Below are 27,281 nucleotides of genomic sequence, written 5' to 3' on the forward strand. Positions count from 1 at the left end.
CATCCCCCAATCCTGAGTATGTTCATGTGCCCACGTACATCCACAGAGAGTGAATAGCTCTGCCCTCCCTGCAGACAGTGAGAATATGATGCCCCAAGAAATAAGACCTCATGATCCTCTGAGGCCAGATGTCCCCTTACGGAGGGGGACTTCCTATAACCCGCAGATGTCACCCACGGCACAAGAGCTTTGAAGACCTGCTAGTGCCTTGACAATCAAAAAAAGTCGCAGGAGGAAGGAGAGGCGCTGACCCCCATGGGCAGTGACCGGGAGCTGTGGGTCTGCAGAACACTTAAGGAATTCCCAAGACCTCGCCATCCTCTCCCTCACCTCACAGAAGAGAGACAAGGAAGACAGGCCCCAGCAGCTATTAGGGCACCTGTGTTCCCTCGTGGTAGCAAATCCCTGCCTAGAATGTTAATTCCTAGGGTAAATGGCACTCTGTTAATTCTTTGATATTTTTCCCTTTTTATGTGGGCTTGCATTTATTTATTCATCCATTTAACAGATGGAGATAGTACACTCTAGTAACGGCAGACAATCAACAGGGTAAGTAAAGGGTATAGTGTGTTAAATATGGTAACGGCTAGGGATGGACCAAAAAGCAGGGAAGGGACTGGCAGCATAAAGAGAGGACACGATTTATGTTTCGGAGAGAGCGGCCACGAAAGGCCTCACAGGGAAGGCCATGACTGGGAAGGAGTTAAAGGAAACAAGGGCTTTTTGTTTGTCTTCACATGTATGTTTGCAACCAGCGGATAATGGTGAAAACTAAGGAGCCCAGGAGAGGTTTGGGGGCATGATGTGGGGGACAATCTGGGCAGGGGAATGAGTGAGCAAATCTAGGCAAAGTGGGTGACAGCCATCACATTGGATGAACTGAAAAAAATTCTTCCAGGCCCAGCATATTTTGCATTTTTTTCTTTCTTTGTTCTGTTTTTGGGATAATCGGATGAAGCCCACGTTTAGACAGGAGTTGGGGACTCATACCTTGGTGTACCTCTCACTCACACCCGTTAGACTTAGGGTACCACAAGGTACAGTACCAGTGAATTGCATTTTTTCCTCCCAAAAGAAAGTTCCAGATGAGTCGGTGACTTTTAAATACGAAGTTTAGGTATCTAGGAAAGCCCACTGCTATTTGAAGTGTCAAAATGGAATTACATGCCTATTCATTAAAAAAGCATTTAAGAATGTGACCTCCAATTGGCTCAATTATCTATAGCAGAGGTTGACTATTTTTTCTGTAAAAGGCCAGATAGTAAATATTTTAGGCTTTGCAGGCCATGTGGTCTCTGTCAAAACTACTCAAATCTGGGGTGCCTGGGTGGCGCAGTCGTTAAGTGTCTGCTTTCAGCTCAGAGTGTGATCCCGGCGTTCTGGGATCGAGCCCCACATCAGGCTCCTCCGCTATGAGCCTGCTTCTTCCTCTCCCACTCCCCCTGCTTGTGTTCCCTCTCTCGCTGGCTGTCTCTATCTCTGTCGAATAAATAAATAAAAATCTTTAAAATAAATAAATAAATAAATAAAATCTTAAAAAAAAAACTACTCAAATCTGCCTTTGTGGCAGAAAGCAGCCAAGACAATTCATAAATGAATGAGCGTGGCTGTGTTCCAATAAAACATCATTTATAAGAACAGGTGGAAGGCTGGATTTGTCCAGTGGGCTGTACTTGGCCAACCTCTGAACCATTGCTTATGACTGAAATAAACCAATCCCTGTAAGATACATTTTATTTTTATTTGCTATGTCCTCCTGGTTAATTATTTTTAAAAAATTCAATGAGCACCTATTACATGCTGAGAACAGTACTAGGCTTGGGATTACCAAAGTGACAGCACAGTCCTTGTCCTTAAGGAGTTAAAGTTTAATAAGGAAAAGCACATACGATCCATCAAACATAGAGATTGTGATACTGGAAGTTAGTAGCAGATGCAAGGGGGTGCCTAGGAGAAAAGGCTCGGACATCTGTCTGGGAGATCAAGGAAAGCTTTCTAGACAAGGTGATGTTTCAATGGAGACTCGAAAGTTGAATAAGAGGAGTGAGGGTTTGCCCAGTAGAGACGCAACACTGGAAAGCACAGTGGGTGCCAAGGCAAATGAATTTGAGAGAACGAACTCGTTTGGGGAAATTGCAAGGTTGGAGGGAGGGAAATAGCGGGAGGTGAAGCCACATCGGAGTCAAGGCTAGATCCTGGAGGGCTTTTTCTGCGGGCATTGCAAAGTAGATTGGACTTTACTCAGTAGGTGATGGCTAGACATTAAGGAACCTTGAGTGTGAGCAGAGCCTGATCAGATCTACGTATGGGAAAGATGACTGGAAACAAATTTTGAAAGAAATTGAGGGAGGGAGTGCATCAAACATGTAGAGATCAGCAAAGATGCTGGGTTAGGTATGCTGCTAAGTCAAATCTGAACAAGTAGAGAGTTAACACTCTCTAAGTCTCTAAGAGAGACACCTAGAACCACATATTTCTCTTCTTGTGACTTTTTTCAACCATATACAAATGTAAAAACCATTCTTAACTTGGTGGTACAAAACAGCCAGCAAGCTGGGTTTGGCCCAGTGGCTAGAGTTTGCCAACCCCCGATACAAAGAGATTAGGATCTTTTTTTTTTATGGCATTTTTTTCTGTTTTCACATGGTCTTCTCTCAGTACATGTCTGTGTCCTAACTCCTCTGCTTATTTTTTTTTAAAGATTTTATTTATTTATTTATTTGAGAGAGAGAGTGAGGACGAGCAAAGGGGAGGGACAGGAAGAAGCAGGCTCCCCACTGAGCAGGTTGCCAGAAGTGGGGCTTGAGCCCAGGACTCTGGGATCATGACCCGAGCCAAAGGCAGACGCTCAACCAACTGAGCCACCCAGGCGCCCCAATAAGGCTCTTTTAATACCCTGCACATATTTACTGAGCATCTACTATCATGTACCAGAGATCCTGCCCCAGGACCCTGCATCATAAGCTATATACACGGGCTAGATTCAGGAGAGCAAGAAACTCACCTGGCTTACTCACCTTGCTGTTGCCAGTATCCAAGACAGTACCTGGCACTTAACTGTCAACTGAATAAATACCTGTCAATCTATGGACTAAATGAATCAGGTACACCACGAGTTCAATAAGAAATTGGAAACTAACCACCCATGTAATGTTTTATCTATGTGGGAGATGTCTTGTGGATTTGAATAAAACTGCTAAGAAACAGTCTTGCTTAAGATTCTCCCTCTCCCGGGGCGCCTGGGTGGCACAGCGGTTAAGTGTCTGCCTTTGGCCAGGGCGTGATCCCGGCGTTATGGGATCGAGCCCCACATCAGGCTCCTCCGCTGTGAGCCTGCTTCTTCCTCTCCCACTCCCCCTGCTTGTGTTCCCTCTCTTGCTGGCTGTCTCTATCTCTGTCAAATAAATAAATAAAATCTTAAAAAAAAAAAAAGATTCTCCCTCTCCCTCCCTCTCTCTCTTTTTTATTTAAAGTCAATTAATTAACATATAATGTACTCTCTCTCAAAAAAAGAGAAAGAAAAGAAAGTCTTTTGAAACAGAGCCTGTTGATAAGCCAAAAAATGCCAGTATATGAGGGCAGAAAACAAACATAATAATATCAGACCCGAAGAATAATGAATCCACGACACCCACAGTCGCCCATCAGACCTCTTACGAGCAGGAAGACGTGAACACCAAGGTCAATGTTGCCCCATGATCCTTGTGACAAGCACCCAGAAGAGTGCCAAAGCCCACCAGCCCAGCCTAGAATGTGCTTCTGGCTGTTCCTCAACCCTCAAATTGCGTTCCAGGCCAGCATGTTTCTTTGGTGACTGTTCATCTCATAAATGGATGACTCATTTTAAGGCTCTCTGGCTCTAGCCTTTCGAGTGGTTGCCATAGGATTTTTCTTTCAAGGTTGAAAGTGGATGATTTCAAATTTGTTTCAATATCACAAATGTAAGTGAAATTGAAACTGACCCAATGTTTCTGGGTAGACTAAAGGCCTTGACAGTTGTAAAAACATCCTTTAAATCTGGGGTACTATTGGACAGCATTAACAAAGGGTAACAATATGATACAAAAAGATATAGCACAGTGGTTTTTGAGGGTGATTTTTACCCCTCTCAGGGGACTGTTGTCAATGTCTGGAAACATTTTTGGCTGTCATAAGTCTGGGGAGGGCTTTGCTACTGGCATCTAGTGGGTAAAGGTCAGGGATCTGTTCAACATCCTACAACACACAAGAGAGCCCCCCACAATAAGGAAATGTCTGGCCCCAAATGGTCATAGTCCATAGGCTGAGAAACCCTGGCATTGCATACGTTAGGTCTGCTGTTAGGCCCAGATTACACAGAATCTCCTTAAAATGATGGTGTCAGGAGCTATTAACAATCATTGATGAGTTTGGTTTAACATTAAATGCATCCAGTATGTATTCTTAAGTATATGATGCATTATTCTGCATATTATACATGTATTATTCTGGGTATTATGTAAATAAACAGAATTATGACAGTTATTTAAAACTAGCATTAAGAAGCACAAATAGCACAAACCAATTTAAAAGGAACAAACAAACCAAAGAAAGGTCTCAATACAATAGAATCTTGATCAACTGGAGAACAATTCACCAAACGCATTAACTAAAGAGACTTCCTTCCCACAAGAAGTATATGTCTCCACATTTCGAAAAAAAAAAAAAAGCCAAAGACAAACTGAAAAACCAACAATCTAATATCTGTGATTTATTCAGAAAGGTCATTCTTTTGAGCTAAATTGCATCTTTACAAACAGACTTGATTTTCCCATGAAATAAAATTGATTGAAATAATTTTGGTTTTGGTCTATACCACATTGTTTTCTTATGTCCTTGAAACTAGTCTCTAATTGTGGCATTTCTTTAACCTCATCCAACTGTACACTTCCCAAGGCCAAGGGAGCCAGCGAGGAGCGATGCAGGGCTGCTCAAAATATGGCCTGCAGACTGAGGGCAGTGGAATTACCTGGGCAGATGATTCTCGTTAAACATGCAGGTTTCTGGGCTGTAAGGCAGATTGGGGGAATTAGGGTCACAAGGAATGGGGATCGAGCACCTTCATCATAAACCAGCATCCTCAGATGATTCTTATTTTTGCACAATGAAGGCTGAGCCCCACTGGCACAGTGGTGAAGACTTGGGTGTGGATGGAGATGAGCTCTTTGGCAAGATTCAGAGCATCCCTGAGCCTCAGTGCACTCATCAATAAGATGGAGCAAAGAACAAGACCACTCTCAGGTTTGTAGTGAGCATATGAAACAATGCAAGGGAATTTCTTGGAGAGGGCTTATTAGCTCCCAGCAAGCCCTGAATACGTGCTAATTAAAGTTACAATATTAATCATCATTACTCTGCATTTGCATCCCCTTTTTAAACCTGGCAGGTTTAGGGACACCAAAAACTCTTAAGAAATGTGCACTGAATTCATGAGTAAATGCTTCCACGGCGTGTTAGATGCCTTTTCCAGGTGTTTGCAAGGTAGCCAGCTGGATTGTGGCTCCACGTACATGAGGAGCAGAAGAAAAGACTAGATCAGTAAGTTAAGGCCCAAAAAATGGCGTGCCATTTAGATAAACCATACCAGGGACTAAATTTCTTTTTAACTGTTTTCTACTGTGGCCAGCTGTCATTTGCACAGCCAAGGTTCCCAGATAATCACAATGTGTTGCTGAAGCATGGCATTAGTTTAAATACCAGGCTCGCAACCAACATTTCTGAAAAGGGCTGCCTAGTTCCTTATAACTCCAAAATAAACACATCACCAATGACAAGGAACTCCCTTCTTCATGAGCTTCTGGGCAAAGCCAACCGTATCTGTGTAGCTGTCCCACCCCTGTTTGGACTCTTAGAAGAAGTCATTCCTTGAGCAACTCAATAGAATAACATTCGCTAATTATTCTTCTCTTGATTTGTCAGCCACAATTTTTACGCTTTATTAATCGATTCTAGTCTGTTGTTTTAAAGAAGGAATTTTAGAAAATTCTGAACAACTGATAAGTACGGCAGTCCATTTTTACCTTTGCTTTGGCATAGGAGCTATTTATTGCTACACAAAGAATATCACAAAACGTCACCATCACAGAATGGAAATGTGCGCTTCACTCGTTCAGCGAGTCTTTCATGAGCACCTTCTATGGGCTAGGCACTGGTCCTAGGTCCTGTGGATTCATCGGTGAACAAAACAAAGCACCTTGCATTCAAGAAGCTTCCGGTTTAGCGAAGGAAAATGATAAGAAATGAACATAATAAATGAGGAAATTACATAGCAAGTTACAAAGTGCTAAACCCCAGGAGAAAAAGAAGGTACAGCAAGCAGGGTGAGAGGAATCAGGAGTGCTGGGGTGGGGGGTTTCCAGGGCAACCTTACCGAGAACATGATATTTGAGTCAACCCTTATGGATGGAGGTGAGGTGATCAGCCAGGCAGATTCCAGGAGATGAGAATCTCAGGCAGAGATGAACTGACACGAGGGCAGTTAGGGTAGTGGCTAAAACGCAAGGGCTGGCAAGCTAGGCTGCCGAGGCTTAGATTACACGTCTGCCACCTTCCAGCCTTGTGGCTTTTAGGAAGCTATTTTCCCTCCTATGCTTTGTTTTCCTAATCTATGACATGGGGATGATGACTAGCCAGGGTTTGGCAAGCAAGTGCCTGTGAACCCAATCCCGCCTATGATTGCTTTTGTAAATAAAGTTTTATTGGAACACTGCCACACTCACTCACTTAGGTATTGTCTACTGCTGTTTTCGTTGGCCTGCAAAGCTGACAATATTTACTATCTGACCCTTCACAGAGAAGGTTTGCTGACCCCTGGACCAGACTAAAAGTAAAGACACATCTATGATTAGGATTTGTCTTTGGGATCAACATTCTCCTCCTCTTCTAAGATTTTCTCTGGGCAACATTCCAAAGAGCCTGCAAAGAAATCACATGCCATAGTAAGAACTGGGGATATTGGAAAGTACGTAAAAGTCTGGGTGATATAAACGTGGTTATCTGCAAATGGCCTGTTCATCTAAATTACTGATAAACCAAAGAAGTAGAAATAAGCATTGTTGAGCCAGTACTGTGCTAATACCATTCAAAAAAACATAACGTCACTCACATCTCGTTTCCGGTGGAAAGAACCTTTCTAATGGTTAGTGTAGAGGGGATACAGCAACATATTGGGAGTCCCCAAAGGCAAAAACATCAGAACAAAAGATCAATTTCATTTCTGTATATCCTCAGTTAGATCACAGACTAGTCTACCCGCCACCAACTTCATTCTGAGTTTCGAGTTTCACTTGAATCTTGGATGGAGAGGAGGTAGCCAGCCTGCACTGACCCCAGAGTGGGGAAAACGGAAACGTTTGCAAGAATTAGAAATTCTCAGTGACAGGGCCAGCAGCTGATGGCTTTGCTTATCTTTCTATAGTTTAATTTAGTTCACTGACATTAGAAATGGCAGACGTCTGGGCACGGATTGGACCTTGAAGATGTCACTAACACTCATGGACGACTCCCCCTCTGCTAGTTACTGCTCTAAGCCCTTTATTTGTGGTAGCTCATTTCTTTCTTACAGCAACTCTAAGGACTATGTTACCATCATGATTCCCATACTTCAGATGAGGAAACGTAGGCACGAGACTTAAGTAACTTGTCAAGATCGCATGCCTAGCAAGTGGCAGAGCTGGGATCCAAAGCTGGGTTGTGGGATCCAGAATCCAGACCCCAAACCACTGTATGCATTTCATCACTTCTCATGATAAATCGAGCCAAACCCCTACATTTACAAAGGAAGAAAGCAAGGTCCAAAGAAGTTAGGTGGCTCCTACAGTAGCACCGTGGGATCTGGGACATAAGGGTCCCATTCTGCCTCTTTCCCCACCGGGTCCTTTCATTATGAGACACAGCCTTACCGTAGGGTAATAAGCCAGACAGTGTTTAAAAATCCAGGAGCTTAAGGTTTTCCTCTTTTGTAAAACAGAGCACATAAGATTTTTTTATTAGCTTTATCTAATATCCAAGTTGTTCTCCAAAGCCCTTATTTATCATATCCACAGCAACTAAAATGTCACACCAAGTTCAAGAAGTCCAGAGGAGAAGATAAGCCACTTTATTCTTTCAGAACTCTAAACGGCCTGTGCCGAAGCTTTTGCAGAAAGCAGCGCAGTTAATGCTGTTCCGTGTCATCACGGCATGCTCCTCTCTGCTCCGCTTCGCTCATTTCAAGCTTCTCTAACATTATCAACCAATCTAAAAATAACATTCTCATAAATCTCTCCTGGCACAGACAGTACTTGGCTGTCGCACATCTCAGACACTGATCAATCCACTTTTCTTCCTAAATCACAAGATATATGTGTAAGAATCACAACATTTCAGCACAATAATCTTCTCGAAAAGAAGTATAAGCATAGATATTTATATTGCTTACCCATGAATTATATTCGGCCGGGTCTTTGCCGTCCTAATTTAACCGAACTAAGCTTGGAGTAGGAACTTGAGTCTGTTTTTGTTTTTTTTTTTTTTTTTTTTTTAAAATTATTCTTTTGGTGAAAAATGCAGCCTGCAATGGCAGATCACAACGAGTGTCTGAGAAATGGCCCAGCTGGCATAGCTGTGACTCCCACAATAGCTTTTGTTGCCAGAGACCTCTGCTACCGTGAATCTTGGGACCAAAAAAAAAAAAAATGCAATCTTGTCATTGGACCATTGAGAAGTTCCTGTCCCTTCAGAACGGAGGCAGGCTGTGTCACTAAGTGAGCGTGTGAGTCAGTGTGTGTGTGTGTTTGTGTGTGTGTGTGAGAGAGAGAGAGAGAGAATGGGGGAGGGGAGGGACGAAAAGAATGCAGAGAAACTGAAACTGGATTTCCTGATTTTTATTTTAATAAGACTATTTTGAAGAGATATTCTGGAGTTAGGAAAAGATTCCTCTTTTTAAAAATCCCCTTTTCCACAGGGATCTACAAATGGTAATTGGATTGTAACTGTGCAAACTGTCCTTATTAGGAATCAACCAAAGAATGTTGGAAGCCTTGGGTAAAACCCCTGAGAGCATGATAAAGCACATAGGACGCTTTCTTTGCGTAGGGCCAATTCTCTTTAAAACCACAGGCGTCTTCATTTTTCTAACACTAGGAAAAAACATTGAAAAAGGAAAAGATTTCATTCTCTTTTATACTGAAGCATAACACATGCTCTGAATTTTATGCTCTTTGTGGAACAATAGTCCTTGAGAAGTTGTTCATTTCCTGAACAGAGGGTGTGGAGGGCAGAGTGGATGTAATCACGTGGCCATGTGTAAGAGGGTGCAGGTGGGAGTTGGGGGTGGCGGGGAGAAATCCATAACGAGCAGAAAGAAAAGGAAAGATTAAAAACATATCCCGATCGCTAATTACCTTGATCTCTATGTATGGCACATGGCACTGAGGCAAAAAACGATTCAAAAAGACATTTTCGTTTTCCGGTCGATATGGAGTTATAGTTCTCTTGTGGTCTCAAGTGAATTCCAGCTCTCACTGTGATTATAACTGACAAACTGGGAAATGATTTCATGGAAGATATTACTCAAAACTTAGAGATTTTGGTATGTTTTTTATTAGGATTCTGTGAGGTTAATCATCACTTGATATAAGCCACACACAGCTCCTGCAGCTGCCGGTATTTATTTAGCAAGAGAAAGGAATTTAGAAACAATAAAACACGTCAGATGGTTTTCTTTACTAGAACAATTACACTGAAAGAGAGATTCCGAGTCAAAATTTACCTGTCACTACATATACCTCCACCTCCATCCACAGCCCCAAAAACTCAGACGCTGAAAATAGTCGTCGTTCCAGCAGTGAATATGGTTCACGTAATCTGCATACTCGCTGGTGGAATTTAGACCCTCATTTAAATGTATTTCATACAATATTTCACATGAAATTGATAAACATGCAATTCATTTGTCACTGTTAGGCCAGTGATCGTTTAGGTTACGAATACATGAAAACAACATGTAGTTCTCATTGTGAGCTTTCTAAGTGCTCACGATGCTTCTTCTAAGCATTTTATGGGTGTTGACTCAGTAACTGCTAAAAGAATTATAACGAGTGGGTTACATTACAGCCCATGTTACAGATGAGGAAACAGAAAGTTCAGAGAGGTTAAGTAAATTGCTCGAAGATTCGCAGCTTGTAAGTACCGCAGCTGTGATCCCAACCACTATGCGGCTTACAAATTAACAGGACGACAAAGCCACAGCCCACAGCCCACACTAGTCAGAGCCATGTTATAAGGATCTAATGAGAAATAGACCCAGCAATTTAATAAGAATGATTACCTAAGACTGGAGTGGCCTGTTAAATCAATTCTTAATGGTCAGGTCAACAAATGTTTCATAAGAAAGTGACTATTTCTTTAAGTGAACAATCTCAAATAATCTCAGGGGACAATGTCTTGGGACATTCCTCGTCTGAGAGTGGAACCAAGTCTGGCCTGGAGAGGAAATGCAGAAATAATGGAGGCCAAAAAGTAGTCACTCAAAGAGCCTTAGAAATAAATATCGGGAAGCAATGAAAAGGTCCATGGGAGAGCTTGCTAAACAGAAAAATGCCTAGAACACAACAGCGATCCTTTATCCATTTGAGTCTTCATTAGGCAAGGGCGCCACACAGCAGCCTATAGCTTCAGAATCTATGCCCTTAAGTATTCACTCCATCTTCTTCTTTGGTTCTTCTTCTGGATTATTTCTGTGTATGCTGTTGGGGACATTTTGTACATTCAGGGCAAAAATATTATAGAATCACCCTGTCGAACTCTTGGGGTGAGTACATTTCCAATGACAACACTCTTTTGCTTAAAACCCTTTGACGTCTCCTCTTTAGCTCCAGGACAAAGCCCACATTCCTTAGCATGGCACCCACTGCCATGTGTGTTGATTTAAATGGAGTAAAATCAAGTAGTCACTGCATAATAACAAGTAATAACAATAATAACAGAAACTTATTGAGCATATGTTAAGTACTAAGCAGTGTACATGGGTCATGCGTTCACTCCTTTCCACAACTGCATGACACAGAGGAGGGGAAGGAGGCACAGAACCAGAGGAAAAGAGTGATTGGCTGCTCACAGGCTCTTCCTCTTGGGCACTCAGCTGCACTCTACACTTCCTAGCCTCCTCTGCAGGTAGGAGCAGTCCTGTGACTAAGCTCTAGCCAATGGACTATGGGAGAAAGCGATAAGCTTCACTTCTAGCTCTGGCCCATGAAAACCTGGAGACAATAGTTCTCAGAGCTACATGTGGCAGTCCCAGGCAGAAACCACACTTCTTTTTTTTTTTTTTTAAAGATTTTATTTATTTATACGACAGAGATAGAGACAGCCAGTGAGAGAGGGAACACAAGCAGGGGGAGTGGGAGAGGAAGAAGCAGGCTCATATCAGAAGAGCCTGATGTGGGGCTCGATCCTGTAACGCCGGGATCACGCCCTGAGCCAAAGGCAGACGCTTAACCGCTGTGCCACCCAGGCGCCCCAGAAACCACACTTCTTAATATTCATGTCCTAGTGTCTCTTGCCCTTCAGTCCCAGCTGGCCCTGTGCTTTGCTTGAAGCAATCAAATGTGGCAGAAATGATGCTGAGGTGATTCTGGACCCAAGACTTAGGAGGGCCTGGCAAATTCTGCTTTTGCATCCTTGGGACCCTCCCACCACCATGTCCCAAGTCTGGCTACTGTACTGGAGAGACCATGTGGAGAGAGAGTGTAAAGCTCAGCTGTCCCAATGTCTCAGCAAAATCCAGCTTCCAGCCAACCTCCCAGTTGAATAAAGCCTCCTGAGCGACCACTGTCAAGGCCAGCAGAAAGGCAGAGCTGAGCCCAGCTCGGACTGCAGAACCATGAGCAAATAAAATAGTTGTTGTTCTAAGCACCAAGGTTTGGAGTAGTGTGTGATGCAGCCACAGATAACCAAATCAACACCTTCCTGTGTTGAAGAGACCAGAGCCCAGGTCCTTGAATCTGTGCTTGGAGCATAGCCACCCCAGCAGTTGTGGACACTGGGACAGCATGAGGGAGGAATACACTTGTACGGTAGGATTTGGGGATGTATGTGATGTAGCAGTTAACCTCCCCTTCCTTAACTTCTATTGTACACACAGACAATGAACCTAAACCATCTGGCTCTGGAGTCCTAGCCCCTGGAACCTCTCCCGTACGTCTCCCCACTGAACCGCCTAACAGCTCACTCCTTGACTTTCTACATTTTCACATGGAAAGAAAGTAGCTGGTCAACGGGATGACAAAATAAAAACTAATCTTTATAAATCATTTTACAGACTAGGTAGAAAGTCTTTTATGAGCAAGAAGATAAACGTAATGGCATCCATCCGTTTTTCAGTAATATATAGTCGAAATTTAGAAAAGGTGATTCTTTTATCCTTCAGAATTATGACTTCATCTGATAAAATGGCATAGTGAAATTTCATTTAGCTCACATTCATTACTGATAAATTGGTCCAATTAACCTCTTTTAACCAATACCATAGAATTGGCACTTAAGGTCTTCATGTTTTCTGATTATACATTAAAAATGCAAATTGTGAAGGACATTTTAGCCCTTCTGCAACCTTAAAGTGCACAATGAAAATGCGGCATCTTTTAGTTTAATTCTCTCTCAGACCCGACCTTTGGACTGATCAGAACGTGCGGAGGTGGGGCGCCAAGTACAAGTACAGAAGGACTCTGCGTTCTCTTGCTGCTGCCATTTGCTTCTTCTTTTTTTTTTTTTTAAAGATTTTATTTATTTATGTGACAGACAGCCAGCGAGAGAGGGAACACAAGCAGGGGGAGTGGGAGAGGAAGAAGCAGGCTCCCAGCGGAGGAGCCTGATGTGGGGCTCGATCCCAGAACGCTGGGATCACGCCCTGAGCCGAAGGCAGACGCTTAACGACCGCGCCACCCAGGCGCCCCTGCCATTTGCTTCTTTAACCGTAGCTCTCTCTGTCCTCTCCCCACCCCCAGGACTTGACCTTGGTCTAATCTCTAGCATCCTCCTACCACTACAGTTGCAGGGAGAGTGAATTTTAGATCCTTAAGATCTAAAAATCTACCATCAAAGCAAAGTATTAGGTAACTGGAAAGTTACTTAAGGCCACGGATTGGAAACAGTCAAAACCATAACAAAGAACATCAAACAGTTAGTGCTCATTGACTCCATGGATACTTGCTATAGTCTGGGAGGCAGATACTAGGATTATTGTCTGTTGTTCTGCAGACAAGAAAAAAAGAGACAAAGGGAACTTAAATAACTCACGACTAGGGAGTAAGAAGTTCAAACCTAGGTGGTTTCCAAATGCAACAGGTTTAACCCTTAGGCTACATCCCAGCAAGCCAGTGACCTTTTTCTTCAATGAATCCCTTATGGACTGAGTGCCCAAAGCCCTTATGAAGAGAGGCACAGAAATGCGTACCCACAGGGGCAGGGCAGCAGGAAGAAACAGAACAGAACGCTGTTGAGGCAAATGCCTTCAGGAGCAAGGGGAGGGACTGGGGTTTCTTGTCAGGAAAGAGGAGCAGGCATTTTAGAAAACTTCCAGAGTGTCATATCCTTTCCCAGTAGGCAGAGGTGTAACACGAGCAAAGGGGCGTTTGAAGAAAGGGGAATGAGGCAGAGTGGTGCAGAACAGATAGGAAGGGGATAGTGAGAGTGAGCAAACCTGGAGGTCTACAGTGTGAGTGGTAAATAGAGGCCCCACGCACGACACGGACTGACAAAACGAGGCTTCCGGCAGCCATAACATAGGCACCCCTTAGGGATGCTTTCTTTAGGAGAGTCCCTCAATTTTTTCCAAGAAATGTGGATCCCCAGGGAGGCAGGTCCAGTATTTTACTTGGAGAAACGCCTTCAGGGGCAGAGTGAGAAATCCACATGTCATTTTATGTGTCGGGGAGGGTAGACCTAGAAAAGATCATTCTCTTCTGGTTCTCACAGAGGCACACAGACATGATGTCACTGGCTTTAATACGCTGCAGAGCGTGGCTTTTTTTTTTTTTTTCAGGCTGCTCCCTCTACTCACATTGCGAGGAAGGCCGAGTTCTAAGAAAGAATGCTGCAGGTTTCACCCAAAAAAGGGCACTGAGATGAGTGGACACTCATTTTTGGTAAGATGTCACGGGAAGGCTCTATGGAGCAGGTCCTTTGCTTGGATACAGGCAGATCCACACGGCTCACTAAACAAGGAATGCATTTGGGAACAAGATTATCTACAAGATAGAGGGATGCTGAAGTAATGTTATCCCAAACTGGAGAACTCAATCCTCCATCAGATATTTCTAAATCAGCAGGAAATAAAGCAAGCCTTAAGGAGAGATGACTATCATATTCAGGAGAGGGAAAACTCTACACTGGAAACTCGTAGGCAAAACAAAATAGGCAACAACAACGGCAAATACCAAAGTGAATTCCGTTCTGGTTTCTCATTTCAACGCTACATTTGACAACGTTCTGTTTCATTAGTTGCACCTAACACTCTGCAAAGTCTCCTCTCACTGAGGTTTTTCTCTAACAGGAAAGGAAAACAACTTCCTACAGATTACTTTAGACTTAATAAACTCATTACCTGAATGAGTTTCGAATATCGCCAAATGTATGAACATCGGTCACCTCTGAGATGATCAGCCTCTCAGTTTCAGATTAAGATAACTTGTTTCCTTTAACTCCCTCAATAAGAAGTTCAAAATCAGCACGAATTCCACGGCCTGAATAGGAAAAAGCAACTTACACATTTCAGCCGAAGGCTGGTAGTTAACTAGTCTAACTAAACCTTGAGTTGTTGAGCAAACGGGCAAGCAAGCTATTTGAAATAAAAATATATGCATCTGCTGCTAGACCGCAGAAAGAGTCCAGCTTCAATAATATTCTTGGAATATTTGCTTCAAAAGCAAAATCAGTTCGGGTGCAAGTGGTGATAAATGTCAGAACAAACTCTATAAGGACCAACAGTCCTGTAACCTGGTTGCACATTAGAATTACTTGGTGCATACCTCAATTAAAAAAAAAAAAAGAAAAAGAAAAAAGATTACTTGGTGTGGATTTCAAAAATATCTATGCCCACACACCCCTCCAGACCAGCGAGGTCCAACAGACCTCTCTATGATGAGGAAGATTTTTGTTACCTGTACCGTCTGATATGGCGGTCACGGGTGACCTGCGGCTGATGAGCACTTGAGAAGTAGCTAGTGGAATGGAATCATTTCATTTTTAGTTGTCTTGAGTCTTCACTGATTTAAACTTAAATAGCCACAGTGCCTAGTGGCTACTGGATTAGACAGTGCAGGTAGAGAGCAAAACAGCTAGACTCTTTAGAGTTGGGGCTCGGGTTTTGGTAGGTTTACAAAGATCTCTGGGGGAATTCTAGTGAGCAGTCCAAGATGAGAACCACTGCAATGGCCTGGGATTAAGAAACCATTGGGGTGGCAAATTCCTTGCTCTTTTTCCTTTTTCTCCAAATTCCACGAAGCATTTGCCACATACCTTGGCCTCTCCCCCTCCTGCTTCCACGCCTCCCTCTCGCACCCCTCCATACTCCCCTGTGATAGGTGCACTGTCTCTATATTCATTCATCCACTGATACCGGTAGCAGATTCTTACCCTTTTCCCTTCTCCTTCACTGGCAGCAGAAATAAAAACCTAATAATACTACCGATAGGGAATAAATACCCAAACTTGTGCACCCATAATCTAAAACTGTTTTTCCTTTGTTCAGTCTTGATTCAGATGCCACTTTCTACAATTTCCGCCACGGATACCACGGGGAATATTTCTAATGGCTGTGCGGTTTGGGGGCAGTGTGATAAGGTCTCACGTGCTCATTTGCAGCTGTTTCCTTCCAGCGGGACACAGTGTTACAGCCCAGAGGCCACACGGAGGGCTCTGTGGTCTGACTAACGGCCTTTAAAGTCCAATCAGTCCACAACTAGCCACATGGGTATCTAATGATTCTCAGCCTCAGTTACTTGCTCCGGGAAGTGGAGATAAAAAAAGGGTCCTGTGGGGAAGGTGCAGCGATGCATGTCATTTGCATGATGAATGAGACATGTGTGACACACCCACTGTCCTAGAGCCAGATCTGGACTCCCCCATACACACACGCACACACACACCCACACACCACCCACCCCCCCCACACACACAATTATGTGGTAAGTAAAACAAATAGCAGGGCAAACATTCCTGGAGGAAGCCACGGAATTCATAAAAGCATCCTCTAAGCACATGATTAATTAGCATGGCAATATGAAGACCATTTAGAAAGTGGTTAATGAGGAAAAAAATAATATGCTAATGTGATTTTTTTTAATTTTTTTTATTATATTATGTTAGTCACCATACAGTACATCCCCGGTTTCCGATGTAAAGTTCGATGATTCATTAGTTGCGTATAACACCCAGTGCACCATGCAATACGTGCCCTCCTTACTACCCATCACCAGCCTATCCCAATCCCCCACCCTCTCCCCCCTGAGGCCCTCAGTTTGTTTCCCAGAGTCCATAGTCTCTCATGCTCCATTCCCCCTTTTGATTACCCCCTTCTTTATCCCTTTCTTCCCCTACCAATCTTCCTAGTTCTTATGTTCCATAGATGAGAGAAATCATATGATAATTGTCTTTCTCTGCTTGACTTATTTCACTTAGCATTATCTCCTCCAGTGCCGTCCATGTTGCAGCAAATGTTGAGAATTCGTTCTTTCTGATAGCTGAGTAATATTCCATTGTATATATGGACCACAGCTTCTTAATCCAGTCATCTGTTGAAGGGCATCTCGGCTCCTTCCATGATTTGGCTATTGTGGACAATGCAGCTATGAACATTGGGGTGCATATGGCCCTTCTCTTTACTACGTCTGTATCTTTGGGGTAAACACCCAGTAGTGCAATGGCTGGGTCATAGGGTAGTTCAATTTTTAACTTTTTAAGGGACCTCCACACTGTTTTCCAGAGTGGCTGTACCAACTTGCATTCCCACCAACAATGTAGGAGGGATCCCCTTTCTCCACATCCTCTCCAACAATTGTTGTTTCTTGCCTTGTCTATCTTTGCCATTCTAACTGGCGTAAGGTGGTATCTCAGTGTGGTTTTGATTTGAATTTCCCTGATGGCTAATGATTTTGAACATTTTTTCATGTGTCTGTTAGCCATTTGTATGTCTTCATTGGAAAAGTGTCTGTTCATATCTTCTGCCCATTTTATGATTTCTTTGTTTGTTTCTCATGTATTGAGTTTGAGAAGTTCTTTGTAGATCTTGGATACCAGTCTTTTATCTGTAGTGTCCTTTGCAAATATATTCTCCCATTCCGTGGGCTGTCTCTTAGTTTTTTTGACTGTTTCCTTGGCTGTGCAGAAGCTCTTTATCCTGATAAAGTCCCATAAGTTCATTTTATCTTTTATTTCTCTTGCCTTTGGAGATGTGTCGTGAAAAAGGTTGCTCTGGCCGATGTCATAGAAGTTGTTGCCTATGTTCTCCTCTAGAATTTTGATGGATTCCTGTCTCACATTGAGGTCTTTCATCCATTTGGAGTTTATTTTTGTGTATGGTGTGAGAGAGTGGTCAAGTTTCATTCTTTTGCATGTAGCTGTCCAATTTTCCCAGCACCATTTATTGAAGAGACTGTCTTTTTTCCACCGGATGTTTTTTCCTGCTTTATCAAAGATTAGTTGCCCAAAGAGCCGAGGGTCCATTTCTGGGTTCTCTATTCTGTTCCATTGGTCGATGTGTCTGTTTTTGTGCCAGTACCATGCTGTCTTTGTGATCACAGCTTTGTAGTACAGCTCGAAATCCGGCATTGTGATGCCCCCAGCTTTGTTTTTCCTTTTCAACAGTTCCTTGGAGATTCGGGGCCTTTTCTGGTTCCATACAAATTTAAGGACTATTTGTTCCAGTTCTTTGAAAAATGTCCTCGGTATTTTGATCGGGATAGCATTGAAAGTGTAGATTGCTCTGGGTAGTATGGACATTTTAACTATGTTAATTCTTCCAATCCATGAGCATGGAATATTTTTCCATCTTTTTATGTCTTCCTCAATATCTTTCAAAAGTGATCTATAGTTTCTAGCATATAGGTCCTTTACGTCTCTGGTTAAGTTAATTCCAAGGTAACGCATGGTTTTTGGTGTTATTGTAAATGGGATGGATTCCCTAATTTCTCTTTCTTCAGTCTCGTTATTCGTGTATAGAAATGCAACTGATTTCTGGGCATTGATTTTGTATCCTGCCACCTTACTGAATTGTTCTATAACTTCTAATAGTTTGGGAGTGGATTCCTTTGGGTTTTCCATATAGAGTATCATGTCATCTGCAAAGAGAGACAGTTTGACTTCTTCTTTGCCGATTTGGATACCTTTGATCCCTTTTTGTCTTCTGATTGCTGTTGCAAGGACTTCTAGTACTATGTTGAATAATAGTGGCGAGAGTGGGCATCCTTGTCGTGTTCCTGATCTTAAGGGAAAGGCTTCCAGCTTTTCCCCATTGAGAATAATGCTTGCAGTAGGCTTTTCATAGATGGCTTTTATGAGATTGAGAAATGTACCCTCTATTCCTACACTCTGAAGGGTTTTAATCAGGAAAGGATGCTGTATTTTGTCAAATGCTTTTTCTGCATCAATTGAGAGGATCATATGGTTCTTGAGTCTTTTCTTGTTGATATGATGTATCACATTGATTGATTTGCGAGTGTTGAACCATGCTTGCATCCCAGGTATGAATCCCACTTGGTCATGATGGATAATCCTTTTAATGTACTGTTGGATTCTATTAGCAAGGATCTTGTTGAGGATTTTGGCATCCATATTCATTAGAGAAATCGGTCTGTAATTCTCCTTTTTGAGGGGGTCTTTGCCTGGTTTGGGGATCAAGGTAATATTAGCCTCATAGAATGAGTTTGGTAGCTTTCCTTCTGTTTCTATTTTTTGAAATAGCTTTAGGAGAATAGGTATTATTTCTTCTTTGAATGTTTGGTAGAATTCCCCAGGAAAACCGTCTGGGCCTGGAGTTTTATTATTTGGAAGGTTGTTTATCACTGACTCAATTTCTTCATAGTTAATTGGCCTATTTAAGAAATCTATTTCTTCCTGTTTCAGTCTTGGTAGTTTATAGGTTTCCAGGAAGGCCTCCATCTCTTCCAGATTGTTTAGTTTTTTGGCATATAGCTGTTGATAAAAGTTTCTAATAATCCTTGCAATTTCAATGGTGCTGGTCGTGACCTCTCCCTTTTCAGTCATAATTTTAATAATCTCAGTCCTTTCTCTTTGTTTTTGGACAAGTTTTGCCAGTGGTCTATCAATTTTATGGATTCTCTCAAAGAACCAGCTTCTAGTCCTGTTGATCTGCTCTACTGTGGTTCTGGTCTCTAATTCATTGATTTCTGCTCTAATCTTGGTCAACTCCTTCCTTGTCAGTGGGTTAGGCCTGTCCCTCTGTTGCTGTTCCAGTTTCTTGAGGTGATGCTAATGTGATTTTTAAAAAATATTCAACTTACTTATTTTAATGTGTCTTCATTTTTATTGACTCATTACCAGTTAATATTAACGGAACAAGGAAGTGCGTGCTAATACACATCACCTTATTCATAAAAATGGTAAGACTCAGGATTCCAGAGTTCAATGACAGCAACAAAAGAGCAGAGTGTACAATCTTCAGGCACATAACACTCCGTCGACCTTTTGGTAAATCTCAAAGGCCATAACCTGACATGTCCCCATGTTGTTTTCAGTCACAGGCACTATTGATTTATGTTCACATTTTCTACACTGAGTTTTGTTTCCTTCTTCCTTATTAAATACCCATCTACGGGTAGAACAACTTTTTAATGTAAGAAAATACAAAATTACAACCTGTTAGCACCATGAGAGTTTGGAGTCAACACAACTATTAATGGTAAGGCTTGCTCATCGGTGACTCACAGCACAGATAAGCTAAGCTGGGAGCTATGCTCCATCCCCAGGGGATTTAGATATGTGAGGAATAACTAACATTTCTTGTGGGTGTACATATGTACCCATCATTATTCCTAGCCCTAATTATGTATTCCCTGCTTTAATTGTTAAATAACTTTATGAAGTAAGGTCTATTAATATGTACCCATTTCACAGATGAAGAAATCACGGGCCAGGAGGTTAAGTAACTCGCCGAAGGCAATAGAATGCAAGACAGAGCTGGGATTCAAAGTCACAGGCCAGAGAAAGACAATTATCATATGGTTTCTCTCATCTATAGAACATAAGAACTAGGAAGATCGGTAGGAGAAGGAAGGGAAGAATGAAGGGGGGGGTAAACAGAAGGGGGAATGAAGCATGAGAGACTATGGACTCTGAGAAACAAACTGAGGGCTTCATAGGGGAGGGGTTGGGGGAATGGGATAGACTGGTGATGGGTAGTAAGGAGGGCACGTATTGCATGGAGCACTGGGTGTTATACGCAAGTAATGAATCATGGAACTTTACATCAAAAACCAGGGATGTACTGTATGGTGACTAACATAATAAAAAAAATTATTATAAAAAAATAAAGAGATTTTTAACATGGAAAACAAAAACAAAGGCCTTAACCCCAGGGTTTGGGGTCTTAACCATCATCCTACGCTACCTCCCTGTGAGTACCATACCTTTCTCTCAAGAAGTGGCAATGTGTGACTCGAAAGCACATCTGAATGAAATCTTCTCTCATTTCATTTCCTACAAAGTAAAATTCTGAAGTCTGTAAATTATCTATTATGAGTGATATTACTTTAACACATTGATTGAGGCATGATCTTGAGGTGCCAACTGTTGACCTACAGCAGGGATGGACAACGCCCAGCCCCAGCCATATCCAGCCTCCTGCCTGTTTTTATAAACTGGAGTCTAGGCAGGCCCATTCATCTCCATCTTGTGTGGGGCTGGGTACTGATACAACGGCAGAGTTGAGTGGTTGCACTACTGATGGAGGATTCCCAATGCCTATAATATCTACGATCTAGCCTTTTACAGAAAAAGTTTGCTGACCTCATAATTGAACCACTGAAATATCACCGGACAAGTAGTACAGGAAATGATGGAGTTTCCTAGGCGTTTCACTATTTCAAACAGCAAGGGAACTGCCTCTTTTTACAACCATCATTACAACATATACATTACGTACGTATGAGCAGATGGGTCCATAGAGATTGCTCAACAGCTTATTTTTCCTACATGTTTCTTTTAAGGATCCAAATGACCTAGATGCTTAAGATGTGTAGGGAATTACTTGTGACGTCTCACGGAGAGAAGCAAGAGGAGGACTGGGAATATTTAAATGTCAGTTATTTTCCCAGAGAACTCTAACTTCCTATGATACCTCCTGCCAATCTAATCATCACACTCATCTCCCCCACACACACACATTTCAGCTATTTTCTTGACTCTGATTTAAACATCGATTCTCTGCATTTGTGCCTTTTCTCCCTCGCTGGACTGTACATTCTGGAAGGATAGACACAGCACTTAAAAGAAATAGCACTTGAGTTTTGTGCTTTTCCACATCTGTTGGTTGAAAGTAACCTCTTGGGGAAGAACACTTCTGTGTCTATACCAAAAACTATTTGTGTCTATTAGCATGGAAACAAGACCAGCGGGTAATATTTATATTTAGGACATTTCTTCTAAAGTAGCTAAAATAACTTCCAGTAAAAATGAAAAAAAGATCTTGCTTCCTGGCTTTTACTATCAAGTGTCAAAACATGTGAACAGAGAGAAACTAATTTGCAGAATGACACAAAATGCCAGGTATGACAAAAAAAAAAAACCCATCTGAACTCACTGGAACAGATCTGAGGTTTAGTTGCCATGTTTCAGACTTTTTTTCTAGAAATGTTTTCTTCCAAATATACTACTTTTAAAATGAGAAATTAAAAAGTGTTTCACAGACCTGGCTAAATGCTTTTTGTATAAGGAAAATTATGCTTCCTCTGAGCAATGAAACATACAGGAACTGAAATTTTTTAAAAATAAATATAGTAATATACTACAGGGGCTTGGAGGGTTATAATTAATGGGTGCATTTTTAACAGACTTTATTTTTTAGGGCAGTTTCAGTTTCACAGCAAACTTGAGTAGAAGATGCAGGTATTTCCCGAATAGCCCTTGCCCCACACATGCACAGCCTCCCCCACTATCAACATCCTCCCCCGAGGCGACATTTGTTACAACTGATGAACCTAACTGACACGTCATCATCACCCAGAGTCCACAGTTTACGTAGGGTTCACTCTTGGTGTTGCATGTTCTATCGTCTGGAGAAATGTATAATGCCATGTATTTATAATCATAGTATCATACAGAGTATTTTCCCTGCCCTAAAAATCCTCTGTGCTCCACCTATTCATCCCTCTCTCCCTACTAACCACCGGCAACCACTGATCTTTTTATGGTCTCCATAGTTTTGCCTTTCCCAAAATGTCAGATAGTTGGAATCATACAGTACGCAGCATTTTCAGATTGGCTTCTTTCCCTTAGTCATGTGCATTGAAGGCTCTCCCATGTTTTTTCATGGCTTGATAGCTCATTTCTTTTTAGCACCAAATAATATTCCACTGTCTGGATGTGCCACCGTTTATTTACCCTATCACCTACCAAAGGACATCTTGGCCACTTCCAGGTTTTGGCCATGATGAATAAACATCCACATACAGGTTTCCGTGTGGACATAAGTTTTCAGTTCATTTCGGTAAATACCAAAGACTGTAATTGCTGGATAGTATGATAAGAGTATATTTAGTTTTGTAGAAACTGCCAAACTGTCTTCCAAAGTGGCTGTGCCATTTTATATGCTCACCAGCAATGTACCAGAGATCCTGTTGCTTCATATCCTCACAGAGATTGATGTCATCAGTGTTCCAGGTTGGGGCCATTATAGTAGGTATGTAGTGGTATCTCATTATTGTTTCAACTTGCATTTCCATGATCACATATTACTTTTCATGTGCTTTTTGGCATCTGTATATCTTTGGTGAGGTGTCTGTTAAAGTATTGGTCCATATTTTATCTTGTTGTTTGTTTTCTTATTGAGAGTTTTAAGAGTTCTTTGTATATTTTGGACAATAGTTCTTTATCAGATATGTAGTTTGTGAATATTTTCTCCTGTTTGTGACTTGTCTTCTTATTCTTTTGACATTGTCTTTCAATGAGCAGAAGATTTTAGTTTTAGTAAAGTCCAGCTTATCAATTATTTATTTCATGGATTGTGCCTTTGGTATTTTATCTAGAAAGTTATCAACATGCCCAAGTTCATCTGGGTTTTCTCCTGTGATATACTGCAGGAGTTTTATAGTTTTGCATTCTACATTTAGGTCTGTGATCCATTTTAAGTTAATTTTTTTGAAGGGTATAAGGTTTATGTCAAAATTCTTTTTTTTTTTTTTTTGTATGTGGCTATCCAGTTGTTCCAGCACCACTTGTGGGCACGACTATCTTTGCTCCATTGTATTGCCTTTGTTCTCAGTGTATATTTATGTGGGTCTATTTCTGGGCTTTCTATTCTGTTCCATTGATCTATTTGTCTATTCTCCTGCTAATACCACATTGTCTTGACGCCTACCATTTTATATTAAGTCTTGAAGTCAGGCAGTGTCAGTTCTCCAACTATATTTTTCTCCTTCAATATTGTACTGGCTATTCAGGGTCTTTTGCCTCCTCATATAAACTCTAGAATCAGTTTTCCAAAATCCACAAAACAGCTTGCAGGGATTTTGACTGGGATTGCCTTGAATCTATAGATCAAGTTGAGAAGAACTGACATCTTGATAATATTGAATCTTCCTGTCCATGAAGATGGGATATCTCTCCATTAATTTAGCTCTTTGTTTTTATTCATCAGAGTTTTGTGGTTTTCCTCATATAGATGTTGTACATATTTTGTTAAATTTTTACCTAAGTATTTCATTTTCAAGGGTGCCAATGTAAATGGTATTGCATTTTTAATTTCAAATTCTACTTGTTCATTGCTAGTATGTAGGAAAGCAATAGGCTTTTGTATATTAACTTTGTATCCCACAACCTTGCTATAATTACTTATCAGCTCCAGGAGGTTTTTTCGCTGATTTTTTCATATTTTTTACATAGCTAATCACATCATCTGTGAACCTGGTGGAGATCCAGGAGGTAAAACCCACAAAATGTAAGGGCCTCCTGATGACTGGGTCTCCCTGGAGCTTTTAACTCTCAGAGTTGTCCACACTGAGCCTCCAGCAATTCATCAATTACAATTCAGGTTTCCCTTCTCTGGCACTGGTTCCCTTGGAGACTGTGGCTCCAAAAAGTTTGATTCTCTATATTCACTTGTCAGTCTCTCCAATTTTTAGAGGCAGCCGTTTGCCCTATGACCACATTTCTCCTAGGGATCTAAGAAGAGTTGTTGATTTTTCAGTTTGTTTGGACTTGTACTTGTTAGGTGAAGCTGCGACTCATTTTCCACCTCATTCCTTTCATAAGAGATGAAATATCAACAACCTCGGGCAAAGCCATACAGTGTTTCCACTCCATACAGATTGGCCATCAGGGCTTTTACCAGGCAGTGAGAAGAAACATAATCCTTCAGTTTCTTTTCTTTTCACAAGCTGATGATCATGAGTAGCTTGAAAAATTTAAACATTGTGGTAGCATTCATTTTTTAAGCTTTTATTTAAAGCATTCATTTTTTTTTCTTTTTAGAAATTAGCCAGGTAATGGCTATGAAAAAAAAAAGCAAATAAAGACTTTAATCCCCTTATGTTCATATTTTAATTTCAAAGACTAATTGTTACTATCTATTCTGGTAATTTTACATCAAACAAAGTATAGTTCAGAGCCTTGTTCATTTCAAGGAAATATTCTTGGCTATAACAGGAGAGAAGCTAAAAATAAAATGTTGCACTGATTAGCTCAATAGCCTTGTTTTAATTGCTCTTCTGTTCTTTGATTTTATTGCTCCTGGTGGAGGGAGCCAGAAGAACTTAATACCTCTTGCAAGATAGTCATTTTGTGCCACAAGAGTTGATAGGAAGGAAGCAAATAAATGAGGAAGATAATCACCTGAGCTTCTTTCTGGTGCTACACAACACTACATCTCACCCTCCAAGGTTGAGAAACAGAAAAGCCACTGAGACAGATAGAGTGGTTGGCAGAATAATGGACCCCCAAAGATGTTCACACTCTAATTTCTGGAACCTGGAAATATGCTGCCTCGCATGGCAAAAGGGACTTTGCTGATGTAATTAAGTTAATGACTTTGGGATAGAGAGAGTCTCCTGGATTATCCGGATGGGCCCTATGTAAACACATGCATCCTTAAAATAGGAGACCCTTTTCTAGTAGAGTTCAGAATGAGAGGGAGACGACTATAGTGAAGTGGTCAGAGAGATGCAACATTACTGGTTTTGAACATGGAGATAGGCTGCCATTAGCCAAGGAATGTACGTGGCTTCCAAAAGCGAGAAAAGGCAAAGAAATAGATTCTCCGAGAGCCTCCAGAAGGAATGCAGCCCTGTTGTCACCGTGATTTTACTCCAGTGAGACCTGTGTCAGATTTCTAACCTAGAGCTGTAAGATAATAGGTATGTAGTGTTCTAAGCCACTAAGTTTATGGTACTTTGTCATACCAGTGATAAAAATGAATACAGGGGCGCCTGGGTGACTCAGTTGGTCAAGCCACTGCCTTCAGCTCAGGTCATGATCCTGAAGTCCCAGGATCAAGTCCCGCATTGGGCTCCCTGCTCAGCAGGGAGTCTGCTTCTCCCACTGACCCTCCCCCATCTCATGCACTCTCTCTCTCTCATTCTCGCTCTCAAATATAAATAAACAAACTCTTTAAAAAATTAGAAAATTTTAAAAAAAGAAAATGAATACAGAAGGAATCAGGAAATTTCTATGTGTACAAGGGACTCATAAATCATTTAAAGCAAGATTTCCTAAATTGCTCCATGATCAAGTTAGTTTGAGAAAGTTGTTCATGTTACTCCCATCTTAAATAGTCACGTTAAACAACAACTAAAGAAAAATTGTCCTGCAGAGGGAGAATTGTGACTCAGAGTATCTTCTAAATACATTTGCTATAATCTCACCTCTTTTTCTTCTCTTTTTTTTCTTTTCAGAACATCTCTTCACATCCCTCAGAATTCTCGAAACATAGTTGGGAAAGGCTGAGCTAATCCCACCTGCTCAGTTGAGAATCTAAGACCAAAAGGGAAGAAGTGACTCGCCAAGGCGGCACTTTAGCAACACAAAGACACAACCCTGGCCTTACGCTCCTCATCCGGAATCCTGCCTAGGATGCCACACTGTCCCACTGAGAAGAAGATACCATTTTCTGGCACTTGAGTTTATCTAAGTTAGACCTCTGGTGGGAGGAAAGGAGATCAGGTGAGAATCAACCCAACAAAGCTCATAACAGATCAAATTCTCTACTCAATGATAACAAAAACAACACGGCTGATTTAGCACTGAACATATCTTACTATTTAAAATAAAAGCATTCAACAAACTATTGAAAATTTACTAATTTCATGTTAATGAGAAGAATGCAATAAAATATTTCCCCGCATTGATTTAGCATGTTCCTAAAAAGGCCTAATTCTGCTGCCAAAGTCCATTTCCCACAAATTCTGGTTTCCATAAATGCTAATTTGGGGAGGACCAGAGGAACAACCAAATGCCGTTGTTTTCCTTTGTAGCACTTAAATAATGCTTTCTCCACATTTCCCACTGCCTGTTCCAAGGGCTGTGAACCCACTGTCCTTTGATGTTTTTCAAATACACATTATCCACATCCTTTTCCAGAAAGTGAATACTCTTTTTTCCACCACCTCAGCTTTTAGATAATAATAATAATAAAAATAGAGATTTCGACTAATAAAGCTAACGACTCTGAATGCTTACTTTATGCCAAGTACTGTACTACATGCATCACACGAGGAATTTCATTTAATCTTTATTAAACAACGATTAAGGAAAGTATCACTATTAGCATTTGTATCATACAGATGAGCCAACTGAGGCACAGAGAATTTAGGTACTTGGCCCAGGGTCATGCAGCAAAAAGCGGTGGAGTCAGAATCGTGATCGGATTCAGAGCCAGTCTTCTGTAAGCAGCGGCCCAGCGGCCCTCAACTGGGGCTGATTCTACCTCCCAGGGGATACTGGCAGTGCCCGGAGGCATCTTCCGTCATCACAAATGAGAGGTGGAGCGCGACTGGCATCTAGTGGGAGGAGACCCAGGAGGCTGCTAAACATCTCACAGTGCACAAGACAGACCC

At 41.6% G+C, this 27,281-nt stretch overlaps 1 protein-coding gene across 6 annotated transcripts in view; it reads right to left on the reverse strand.

Annotated features, from left to right (window-relative positions):
- The window catches only part of ARHGAP6 (Rho GTPase activating protein 6), a 477,667-nt gene that overhangs the window by 75,840 nt on the left and 374,546 nt on the right, over positions 1-27,281 (reverse strand). Inside the window, exons 1-2 of one of the 6 annotated variants that reach the window (XM_034649785.1) lie at positions 8,438-8,649; positions 6,389-6,933 (exon numbers count right to left, since the gene is read on the reverse strand). The exons of 4 other annotated variants lie outside the window; for them this stretch is intronic. In XM_034649785.1, coding sequence (XP_034505676.1) covers positions 6,389-6,397 — 9 coding nt within the window. In that variant the 5' untranslated portion in view covers positions 6,398-6,933; positions 8,438-8,649. Of the gene's footprint in view, positions 1-6,388; positions 6,934-8,437; positions 8,650-27,281 lie in introns of those variants that run through there. One more of the 6 variants, XM_011219516.3, reaches the window with a different exon arrangement.

This window comes from Ailuropoda melanoleuca, chromosome X (assembly GCF_002007445.2).
Source record: "Ailuropoda melanoleuca isolate Jingjing chromosome X, ASM200744v2, whole genome shotgun sequence".
NCBI lineage: Eukaryota > Metazoa > Chordata > Mammalia > Carnivora > Ursidae > Ailuropoda > Ailuropoda melanoleuca.